Source organism: Trachurus trachurus, assembly GCF_905171665.1.
Source record: "Trachurus trachurus genome assembly, chromosome: 24".
Classification (NCBI taxonomy): domain Eukaryota; kingdom Metazoa; phylum Chordata; class Actinopteri; order Carangiformes; family Carangidae; genus Trachurus; species Trachurus trachurus.
The window spans coordinates 19362340-19374666 of NC_139910.1; the positions used below are offsets into that span (position 1 = coordinate 19362340).

Consider the following 12327-nt stretch of genomic DNA (forward strand, 5'->3'; position numbering starts at 1 on the left):
GTCCTTCTTCTTTTTTTTTTTTTTACCTCAATATCCTGCACTAAGCACTGTGTATAGCAGCAGAGATGGGCCATCAAAAGGTGAAGTCCTGCAGTGCAGCCTGTTTTGCTTACAGGGATTTGATTTCTGGTACAAAAGATCCAGTCCTGATGTGAACCAAATGACAGCTGTCTTACTGGGAACCGCCGTGGTCACAGTGGTTTTATTTGAGGCTTTTATTTAATATAATTTTTTTTGTAGAGGGCAGAATTGGACTGAAAGCTCTGAGAACACTCAGGAGAGTCGCAGCCTTTACCTCTCTTAGCTTCAGCAAAAAAAGGGAGTTTACTCCAGTTCAGCCTGCCTTTGTTACCGGAGGAAAGAAATGTGTCTAACTGCTGCTCGAGTGCTTTGTTTACAACACATTTTATATGTTAGTGCGTTTTACCAGAGGCCTCATGCAGAGATGATGGTTTCATACCTAGCAGGGGTGAGAAAACTGCTTCTTGATAGATTGCTAACACATGATGGATTTGCAATGATCGTCTTTATTTCATTTGACAGCTTCACCTCTTTGTATAAGTATCATTAATTTCCTGTGCAGCGGGGGATGGCTTTACGCCTAAATATTATTCTGTCAGATGACATGGAAATGTTCCAGTAAGACCAGCCAGACATGAACAAACTTTGGTTCCTCTTTATTAGTTATCTGTCACAAAAGTATAAGCCCACGGCTGACATTGTTGGACAAAGTTATTATTTCTTCAGTATTTGGTGCCTTACAATAACATTTCACAGAATTGAAAAATGTTTGTGCTCTGCCAGACCGGAGTTGTTAAGATGAGCTGATAACGAGGCAGCGGCAGCTTCGAGGAGATGTGCATTCCATATGCAGGTGTTTGCCTGTTGGTGCCTTCAAGCACCAGAGTGGTGCACAGTTTAAATACAGTTCATAAGTGAACCCGGGCTCCGCTGTCAACCACATCCTTGGCCCTGACCACCCACACTGTCATATCAGTTCCTATCAGTAACTTACACATCATGCTATCGGTTCACTGGTGATATGGTTTGGCATCCTGTTTAAATGTTTGTAAAGTTTAGAAGAAACAGTCATGACATGTTTCCTGATTCCGGACTTGGCTGATAATCAATAATCCGCTATTTGACATTTGATAATATCAGATTGTGCAATATTTTCAGCCATTTTGCAGTATTTTTCATTAGACTGACTTGTTTTCAGCTTTGCTGTCAGGACTTCTTTGCTTATAATAAAAAATACAATGATAAAACAGTATTTTTTATAAAAACAAACAGGCCTGTAGTGCTGTGGAAAAGTATTTGCTCCCTTCCTGAACTCTTATTTTTTTTCACGTTTGTCACACTTAAATGCTTAAGATCATCACGCAAATTTTATTATCAGACAAAGATAACCTAAGTAGCCTAAATATAAAATGCAATTTATTATTTATGGATGAATTTTATTTATTAAAGAAAAAAAGCTATCCAAATCTACCTGACCCTAGAAAGTTATTGCTCCCCTATGATAAACCAATTTTTTTGGAAAGAGTTCAGTTTCACTATCCACACCCAGACCTGTTGAATCCAGAAATCACTTCAATAGAACCTGTCTGACAAAGTGAAGTAGGCTGAGAGATCTCAAAAACCAACACATCACGCAATCTAAAGAAATTCAACAACAGATGAAAAAACATTAGTCATTGACATCTATCAGTCTGGGAAGTGTTACAAAGCCATTTCTAAAGCTTTGGGACTCCAGCATTTACTGTACATTAACTTGGGTTATCTTTGTTTCATATTAAAATTTGTTTGATGACCTGAAACATTTAAATGTGACAAATATGCAAAAAAAACAGGAAGGATGCAAGTACTTTTTCACAGCACTGTACATTTAGTCTGAACGGTATCAAACTAACAAACAAACAAAAGGTGCGAATATGAGTGTGTGCGGTTGTTTGTCTCAACATGTCAAACCCGTCATAGGCTCTTATGTGTCAGTTATGTAATACTAATATGATATCTGTATGGCACTCATCAGATGTTTTTCCAGTCCTTCTTTGCACCTCACACATGAAAAATAACCCTCCATGCCAGATCTGGGGATGATACATTGCCTCAGGGAGGCTGGAGCCACACCTCAGACATGTGTCTCATTCAGGCTGAGTGCTGCTCTAACCTCTTAACATGGGTGGTAGGCGGTGTGTCAGGGGCTTATAGTAAATGGAGTCACTAATGCTTACGCTCATTCAATTCAGAGTCAGTGACTCATGATGAAACATTACTGATTCCTATTATGAAACTCAAGTCTTTCTCCAAAATATGTAACGGAAAAATAGATTATACAGCAGAAAATGGAAGAGCAACTACTGTATTATCCAGTTCTTTCCTCTAGTTTGTCATCATTTTCCAGGCAATGAAATTATGTGTAACAAAGGAAACATCTGTCTCAGTGTTGTAAAAGGACTTATCATGATATTGGTGCAAGTGGTTCCGTAAGAAATGATGAAGTTTGTCTAATGATATCCTGCCTAGTGCTACTAGTGCAACCAGACAAAATCAATTTTCTCACCCTCAACAGATTCTTCTCATTTTAATATGTATTGTTCTTATTTAAGTCAAAGTCAGATACAGATTAGACTGTCACTGAAAACTGTTAGCAAATTTTACCCCAGGTCATTATATAGGCTCTACTATTTATACCTATTATTACCATTTACATTACACCATTATTGTCACACTTGACAAGAGAAGCTGCTGTTTGAATTAAGTTACATAATGTGCTGGAAAGTCAAGCAGTGTTTAAACAGTATGAATAGGTTCAAGCTGTCATATGACATAACTATAGCAAAGGACAAACAGTAAATGTAAACCCTCATAATTGGGCTGTCAGCATGTGGGGAACATATTTCAGCACTGACTTTCTTCAACTAACGTTGCCCTTCATCCACCCTGTGTGTGAAGAGAAGGAGTCCAGGTCGAGTTAAAGGGCGTTATTGAGAATAAATCCCTTGATCTTTATCATTCCTTCAGGCAGCAGAGTGACGTTGCTCTAAAGAGTTGTGGGACAGTTCCAGTTCCCAGAGCTTGAAGCTTGATGTGTGCAGAAGGAGGGATAGGGGTGTCTAGAACCAGCACCAGGACCAAGAGTCAGACCTATAAAAAAAAAAAAAAACTACCCTAGAGGAATTAGCCACCTTATTAAACTCTAGGAAAACAGGAAATTAAAGGTAGAGCAAGAGTTACTTTACTGTCCTGGATACAGCACCAATACTCAGTGTTGCTGCTTTGGTTAAAACAAAAAATCTCCAGCAGCCCAGAAAGCATTTTACCCATTAGTACACAATTTTAAAAGAGCTGACTGTGAAACTGTTGACAGGACTCTTCATGTAAATTTTCATTATAGTATACCTCTGCTGCACCTATTTTCACGTTCATGTTCTGAAATGGATAATTTCAACAAAACCTTCAAAATTCAGTCGCAACACTGATGGCTGTACTATGCCTGACATCATACAGTTTATCCGGTATGTGTTTCCCTTTAAATGTGACTTTTCAGTTAATGATTTCATTTGAATTTCTTTTCATAACGCCTCCATTGAACTCTGTTGTCCTGTCATATAGTTTCTGTTAGTGCACTTGCTGACTGCTCAGTTTCTCTTCTGTTTTATGTTAGATGAGAACACTTAGCCTACTATTTCTTCCTCTTCTGGAAAAATAGAAGACCTTACTTTGGGGGAATGGTACTTGGGATTTTGTTTTGTTTTTTTTACCAGGAAAGATGTACTTGTCACCAATAATTTAGTTGAACTAACCATAAAAAGGAACAGCAGGGACTCTCCATTGAGCAGTATTTTTGAGTATTAACAAAGTAGTTGTTAGCTTCTTAGCATCATTTATTGTTTCAATCATCTTTCCTCAAGCTAACTTACAGAAAAAAACATGGCTTTCCCATGTTCCCCACATGTGGAGACATGTGAACACATGTCCACAATAACCACATGTGTTTCCTACATTTGATCACATGGCCACATGCTGCAACATGGCAGAGCTCGCCTTTCCAAATGCAATAGAGTTTACATAAAGGTGGTTAATTCAAAATTGGGCAGAATATGTGGAGCTGAGACTTCAGCTGTGCCAGTTTGATAAATGTGGCTAGCATAAATACTCATATTACATTGTTAGCACGCAGGGCATTTTGAAGACTTAACCAAATATATAATTGATTTTGTTGGCTAATTGGTATGGTGAGTGCAGACACTGGTATCTACTAATAAGTGCTGAATTTCACACACCAAAAGAAAAAAAACACAACCTGGACTTCCTCTTTTTTTTTTGTTAGTCAATTAATAAGAAGTAATATTTGTCCAATTTCTTGCATGGAGATCATACAGCCCAGAGGTCATATTCAGTGACAAAAAAAAAGCTAAACACTGATGTTGCCTTGTTTCAACATTAGGCCTAGACAAAAACAAAAACTTTATTAGATGACATTGTAATTATTTCGACCAAAAAACGTATTAAATGTGGCTGTAAATGGATGAATTGTTAAACATTTGTTGTCGATGAGCAACATCCACTGACCAAACCAGCACTGACATCTTAAAAATTGGATTGACTCTGTTTAAAAGTCCATGTAATGTTTTTACTTTTGAGAAAGTGTCTGAAGCCGGCCAAAGCCAGTACTGCCCTAAGTGGCCCAGGGCTGTGAGAGGGCTGGTGAAGCGCTATTTGTGTAAATGTGGTCTTTGTGCGTGCCAGGAGTTCCTGTTTGATGGTAAATACCTGCTCTGTGTAGTTCCCAGCGGTCCCCAAAGTCAAACTAAACACTGCTGGGGACGGCTCCAGTGGGTGGACCCCGGCACTGGTGGTACCCACCCAACCAGCCACTGCCGATGGCCCCCGGGATTCCTCAAAGAGCTGTGGCTTGAGTGTTTATGTGGTCACTTGTTCTCATAGTAAACTCTATGTGTGTGATCTGGCGTGTGTGTCTGTGTGTGTGAGAGTATACATGGTATAGTGTGCCATAGTGGTGTCATGCTTTCCATGGCAGTGCTGTGTGTGGAAGGTTTCTGTAGGTAATAGACTGAGGAGACCTTGTTTGCTGTTTTTCATTAATTCCATTGGTGACATAACACTCACAGTCGTACACTCTGAACATGAGGTCCTGCTCGCTTTGTAGTGCACGTCCTCGTCCTCTCACTTCACGTCCTGCTGAGAACATACCGTATTCTCAATAATCTAAGCACTTTCAAGGCCCGCTGCCTCCAAGGAGGATTACCGCTCTGTCTTTGTTTATGCAAAGCAGCAGAAGTCTATTCCTGGCCATATACAGTATGCTAACACTTGTCACCAGCTTTTCAGTGGGGATTAGCATAAAACGCATAAAAAGCTAACAGTAGACCAGTGATTGTCCATCATACACCACAGGCTTTATATTTGGGAAATGTGTTCCCACTGCTGTTCTGCTTCTCTGGTTCAAATGAGATACCACTATGTAGCTAACTGCAGCTTTTTGCTCATAAGTCTTGAACTATAGCTCTGTGAGTTAAAAAATATTTTCTCAATAGACTCCTTCACAGATTGTAAACATCCGGGTGGGCGGGCCATAACTGGAGGCAAAACATCTTCAACGCCGTAGCTTGTAAACGCTGGTTAGCATGTTTTAACGGACTGTTTTTTCAAGAATGGACGAGGAAAAGTCATATTTTAGTGAATATGTTAGTACACCCACCCTCAGAGACCTGAAAGCCCATGATTGCCTGTTTGAGCAGTTTCTAAGCTGCTTCAGTCCTGCTACAGTTCTCAAAGACCCGACCTCGGTCAGATCCGCAGGTGTTGAAGCCTGGACCCGATGCGGCCCCGGACTCACGTCACAAGCATTAACTCTAGACCGGACGGCGGCACAAAAAAAAAGAAGCCGGTGGTCCGCCGATCCGAGCTATTAAATGTTTTCAACCTGAACCTGGTACGTCCGGTCGTGTTGTTCGGTCCGGCCCGTTGAGACCTCGGACTGACACAAGGAGATAGCCGGGGGCTACACAGTCTGTGGGCGGAGTACACGCTTATTTACAAGAAGTTTAATCGGTGCTTGTAAATGAATGCTGCGCTGGATCCGACTCTTTCCTTCTATTCTTACTCTTTTAAACAGAGCCTATTATATATTTTCCATGTTTACTGAGCATAACATTTGTTCAAAAATAATTTAAAACCTGTCCCAGCGTACGCAGTAGACGCCTGTCTAAACAGATGCTGGATCAGTTGTTTTGCCTCCAGTGAACGTCTTGACGTCACAGTGACGTAGGCCACGAAGGGGTCTATAGATTCTTTCGATCAGTGGTTGTCAAACCGAGGTCCACGGTCCTTCAGGGTGCTCCTGGGGTCCACAGCAAAGAGAGAAAGAATTGATTTTATCTATAAATCAGTACATAAATTGATGTGAACTAGTTTAAAGAACATAGTGTTAGATATTGCCTAAATCTATACTATAGGTTAATTTGCATTGAACTAGTTTGTCCATTAATCAATGTTACCCCAGTTTGGCGAATCATCTCCTACAAATTCTGTTCACCCAAGTAGGAGCACAGATCACCCTGATTCTGAGAAGCTGGACTGATTTAACCTCATACTTCCACAAGGACACTGTGCAAACATCATCCTTGTGCGCATCCCCAATAACTCCAGAAAAGACTTTAATATCCTCAACAAATCATACCCAGTGTCAGACATGCTGCGGCCACAGCGGGTTTCCTTTTTCTCACCTACGGACGAGAGATATTAAATAGTCCGCTCAGCTGTGGCTTGTGAAAAAACGTGTGATTTTAACTGTAAAACACATTAAAATTGATTTGATTTATTTCTTTGGTAACTGTATCATGCCCTTCGGGATGATACTTGCTTCGGACGGTTCACGTCTCCACATTGTCCATTAATTCTTCATAATTGGACACCTCGACACCATCGATATGCTTTACTTACGATCTAATAAATATTCATCTATAATCTAATAACTTTGAACATGTTCCTTTGTTCATACTTGTTCACACTTCAAGTAAAGCTGGTCTAGGTTATTTCTCACCCTCCAGGCAGCCATTTTCCTGTGTCAATCGATGCAAATCAACTTTTCAAGAAATGAAACAAAGTATTGTGGTCGTACGTGAGAAAGTAACTTATCACTGACTGAGGGTTGCTGCCAGTGCATTTCAAATCAAACTGATCTCCTGCCTCCAGGCCTGAGCACCAGGGACTTTGCAGCAGCTCAGTTGGAAACATGCAGTTGTTGGACAGCTCACCAGTTACCTAATTTCTTGACGTTGATCGGTACATGTCTGTGTTGACACTCAGTTGAAGTCACTTACAATTAAAAATGTAAAATGTTCATCAGGCAGTGTCAATAACAAAACCAATGCTGTGACTAGACTCTGACTCCATTTAAACTGTGCTCCATCTTTGACTGCATTGTTCCAGGTTACCTTCAGGAGGCCTACTTGTGGACCAAGCAGGCGCTGTCCATCATGGAGAAGTCCATGGTCCTCCTGCGTGACGTGACGGACGGTTCCCTGTACGAGGGCGTGGCCTACGGGACGTACACCACCCGCTCTCTGTTCCAGTACATGTTCCTGGTGCAACGCCACTTCGCCATCGGCCACTTCGACCACCCCTGGCTCCTCAAACACTTTGCCTTCCTCTACAGGACCATTCTGCCCGGTAACAGCCAGCAGCACCTTTTTTTTTTTTTTTACTCTTTAAAGGCTGAGAAATGCATGTGATCACTTCTCTATTGTAACGTAAGAAAGAACATGTGGTGACAAAAACACATGCAAGTTAAGATTGCATCTTCAGCAGAGCAAAACACATGGATGAGAATTGATAAGATATTACAATGTCATTATCAATTTTGATTATCCCTAATGATTCCTGATCAATTATCTACAGGAAAAAGACACAGGCTTTGGTCACACAGTCTACAGTGTTGACATAAGTCTGAAGGCTATGACTGAAACATAAGTCATTTTTTCAGGGGCTAAACAGGCTTGCTCAGATTTCCTTTTTAGAAATGTATAAATGTAAAATACAAATGTTGCTCATCCATCTTATATTAGCATGGAGCTGTTAACCTTGACTGAGAGATAAACGCTTTTCTTTTTTTTTTATGTCCACCATGTACTGTGTGGACTGGTACCAGTGTTAATTTTGCTTAATCAACATATAACAAAAACTGAATAAAAACTTGCATATGATGACAAAGCGATATGACACTTAAGTCGAAGAATAAAAACAAGACAAAGTCCAATCAGAGCTACTAGGAAGAGAGCCAATCACAACTAATCTCTTTGTACAGTGGTGAGGTTAGATACACACATTTGATCTCAGCCATTGAAACAACTAAAAGTAGGTGTAAAAAAAAATGTTAGCTGTGAAAATTAACACTGACTGGTACCCACAGAGGCCGCTGCTGGGAAGTGTCAGTTCCATTTGGTGCTCATGCATAAACATCTTTCAAACTTTATCCTGTCACATTTCTGCATTCTGTTGTGTTGTGTGTATTTGCCGCACATAATCCGGTGGTGCTGGGTGTATCTAGTTTCAGTGCATTGAGCTCTCAGGGCAACCATACTTTTTTTTCTTACATGAATATACAGTATATGTAGCCTGCCAGAGTCTTCAAACCATGAGTAAGTGGTTACTTAGCTTGCCAACTGGTCCATACAAGTGTGAATGCGTATTCAAAGTCAGAAAACTATATGTATTAGATTAGGCATGAAAATGACCTCAGGCTGCCACACTGGAGAGGAGAGGAGCTTCTCCTCTCGGCTGATATGGCTTATGCATGCGTGTAGTCATTACCTTTCTGGATGCCTTTCAAAGCTGAGCTGAGATCTGCAGGGATCAGCGGCATCCTGGAAGTTTGATCCGAAAGGTCAGGACGAGGGCAGCGGCAGAGGAGTGGGGGGGGGGGGCCCACCTTGGGTCAGGCTCAGACATTTCACAGCCCCCCGCCAACAGTTTCTGTATTGTGTCTGAACGGCACTGCCGCACTCAGACAGCACCTCTAATTACAGCGGCCAGGAGAGACCTCAGACCCCCGAGCCACAATAGCAGCTTTCTCCCTCCACCAGACTGGAAGACAAGGCCAGATTATCCTCAACTGGCCCTTGAGCAGCCTGGATGATTGCTGTCCCCCTCACTGACTGTGTGTGTTCTGTGTTCGCATAGAGCAGACAGAAAGTAAATGTAACCACCACTAGAAAATAATGTGCACCCACTTATGATAAAAATTGCATTTAAATCAATTGAAATAACTTCAGTGCTTATGAGTTGGAGAAATAACAGAGCTGAAAAGGTGGCATACCAAGCATGAAGTGTTAACTGAAAGAAGTTAAAGTGTCAGTTGATATGTATAGTAGCCTATGTGATAAAAAGGAAATGGAAGCATTAAAGCAGATATCAGTGGAATGTTTTTGTTAATATAAGTCCTAAATAGTCCTATTTTCCGTCAGCAATCACTTACATGAAGTATTTCAGCCTAAACACGAGTCTCTCCGTCACTCTGCTCTGCTGTAACCCGAGGAGAAAATTTTCCTTGTGGGATACAAGTGTTATCCAATGAGGAGAGAGAACGGCATGAAGGGCTGTGTGTGCAGCCAAGGGATGCGCGTGAATGTGGTGACGTAGCACGAGGACCAATTGATGCCTGACAAGGGCGGGGGCTGCTAACTCATGGTGCGTTCAAAGAAACTCGTACTTTGTGTTTTTCCTTCCTGTGAAGTCATACCAGTTCGATCTGGTACGAGTTCACGGGTCGGAAGTTACGAGTGGCCGTTATAGGGAACTTTCACAGACAACAGGATGGTAAAAACACGAGCTACGGGTTACCTGGAACGCTACCAAGTCGTAGTTGTGACTTGAAGCTGTAACTTACGGTTTCAAAAGCCTGCCTTGAACGCAGCATTAGCCGAAACGGCCGTGAAGCTGATATCTGCTTTAAGTTAAAGGGGGTGAAAATGTCTGTCCATTTATGTGTCAGTTGGAGTTTGACGTGTAATATGAAGTGTGAGCACTGAACGGAGCTGAGCTGTTAGTTGGGCGATCGCTGTCCTTTCACCACATGTTTGTTTGTTTATGACTGGAAGCAAACACTAAAAAAAGGTTAAAGCTGACATTGAAGCTCCAAACCAATACTTGCTTAAGCTGAAATAGTATGTATCTTGTCAGATCCTGTAATAAACATGGTAGCCGTTTCTCAATATAGAGTAGGCCAAGTCTGGACTCTCTTACTTGGGAGTTTGAACTTCACAAGTTCACCTCAGAAATCCAGACTCCTGAGGACAGGAGGACTATTTGCAGTTGGAACAGCGGTGTACTTCCTGATATCAGCAGCTTGGCTCAGGTTCCACTTCAAGACACACCTGTACTTGACTGTACTGTGGCTAGAGTAGTAGTAGTGGCAATGAAATATCTAATCTGTAATTACACTGCCTCTGTACATTTTCATTTATATGAATTTATTTCTATTAAAATGTGTTGTGTGTGTGTTTTGACACACATAGACACAGCTGTTAAAGTTGTTAGGTGTTAAAGTGTTCAGTCGCTTGGTCACGCATTCATTCAGAAACAAGCAACAAGCAACAACAAATATTATAGATACACTCAGATCAAATTTTAGCTTCCTCAAGGATTTTTTCAGATATTAAAAAAGTATAAACAAATTAAAACAGTATGGACAGAGAGACAACAGAAAAATAACCTAGCAATAGTACACAGAGCACAGGTCATCTCAGGAGCTGCTGGTTCGAAATGTTTAAAAAAAAAAGTGATATGCACTGAAATCTGCAATATGAACCTTGTTTTTAATTATGTAGCTGAATTAGCTATTACAAGCTTGTCTTTGTCAAGTTCTGTTTGATGGACTGACAGCTGTCATTAGATTACCCTCATACTGAGAAAAAAAAACATTGAAATGTGATGGTTCTTAAGAAGTTGTGGATGTAATAAGGGGCTTTCCAAGCACACACTTATGAACGTTTATTTAAAGTGGTCATTGAACAAAATGCTGTGAATTATGGTGTGTCAAAAACTGACATTTTAAGATGTTTTTACAAGCTCCACATATCGCTAAATGTTAGATTTTAGTTGTTTTTGGCACGACAAACTGAAAATCTGGTACATTAGCTTTTCATTCTTGATATACTATCATTTCTGCATTTCACTGTAACCGGCCGCCACTGAACTTGTCCACTCTGTGCTTCCACTAGGATTTCAGCGGACCGTGGCCATTGCAGATTCCAACTACAACTGGTTCTATGGGCCGGAAAGCCAGCTGGTCTTCTTGGACCGCTATGTGTTGCGTAATGGCAGTGGAAACTGGCTGGCGGATCTGATTCATCAAAACAGGGTGATGGAAGGGCCAGGGCAGGCTGGAAAGGGCCAGCGATGGTGTACTCTCCACACAGAGTTCATCTGGTAAGCTGCTGAACTCACTTTAATAATGGGAAACATCTTGCTGCAGTTTGTCTATGTGGAGCTATTATTAAAGGGGAAATCCACCCACAGATCACTTTACTATCTGATGGTGATCTACCATGCGTGTCTGTATCTGTTGCCTGGGGTTTAGATTTCTTACAAACAAGGACTTGCAAAGTTGCAGAAATTAAATCCAGGGATGCAACTGATATTTTAGTAAGTAATCCTGTAAAACAGCCTCACAGATTAATCATTTTTGTTGGCATCCATCATTATGTTTCATCAACGGTATAGGCAAACCACCATTCTTTTTCTTATTATCTTGAATAATTATAAAACTTGGTTATGCAGATCACTTTTAAACAATTTCAATTTCTTTGTTTCCTGTTGTACATTATTGGACACACTGATTAATCCAGGTGTGTCTGACCATTGTGACTACTCAGACACACCTGGATTAATCAGTGTGTCCAATAATGTACGACAGGAAACAAAGGAGCAGCATTAAGTTCAGGAAGTAGTGGAGCTGTGCATAGAGCCCATTAGTTTAAAAATCAAAGCCAGCACATTGCGAGCACCAACACTGGTCTTCATCAGGGCTTTCTAACACACCTGCACAGAACCACTGTAATGAAGGAGGTTCCTTGCCAGTGTGCAATGAGAGAGAGAGAGAGAGAGAAAGACAGACAAGTTCACACACTGGCTTTGTTCATCATTCCACATATCTACATACCAAAATACTTTAAATTAACTCATTATAAGTCCCACCTAACAAAATACACCTTATAGGACGCTATTCACAAGGGAGAAAGTCTACTTCATGATTTTTTAAATCCCGTCTTAAAACGTACCTTTTTACCCAATACTTTG

At 40.9% G+C, this 12327-nt stretch overlaps 1 protein-coding gene across 1 annotated transcript in view; it reads left to right on the forward strand.

Moving 5' to 3' along the window:
* The window catches only part of dse (dermatan sulfate epimerase), a 29276-nt gene that overhangs the window by 12092 nt on the left and 4857 nt on the right, over positions 1-12327 (forward strand). The window contains exons 4-5 of the mRNA XM_084000387.1: positions 7462-7701; positions 11250-11457. Of these exons, the coding sequence (XP_083856513.1) occupies positions 7462-7701; positions 11250-11457 (448 nt within the window). The remainder of the gene's footprint in view (positions 1-7461; positions 7702-11249; positions 11458-12327) is intronic.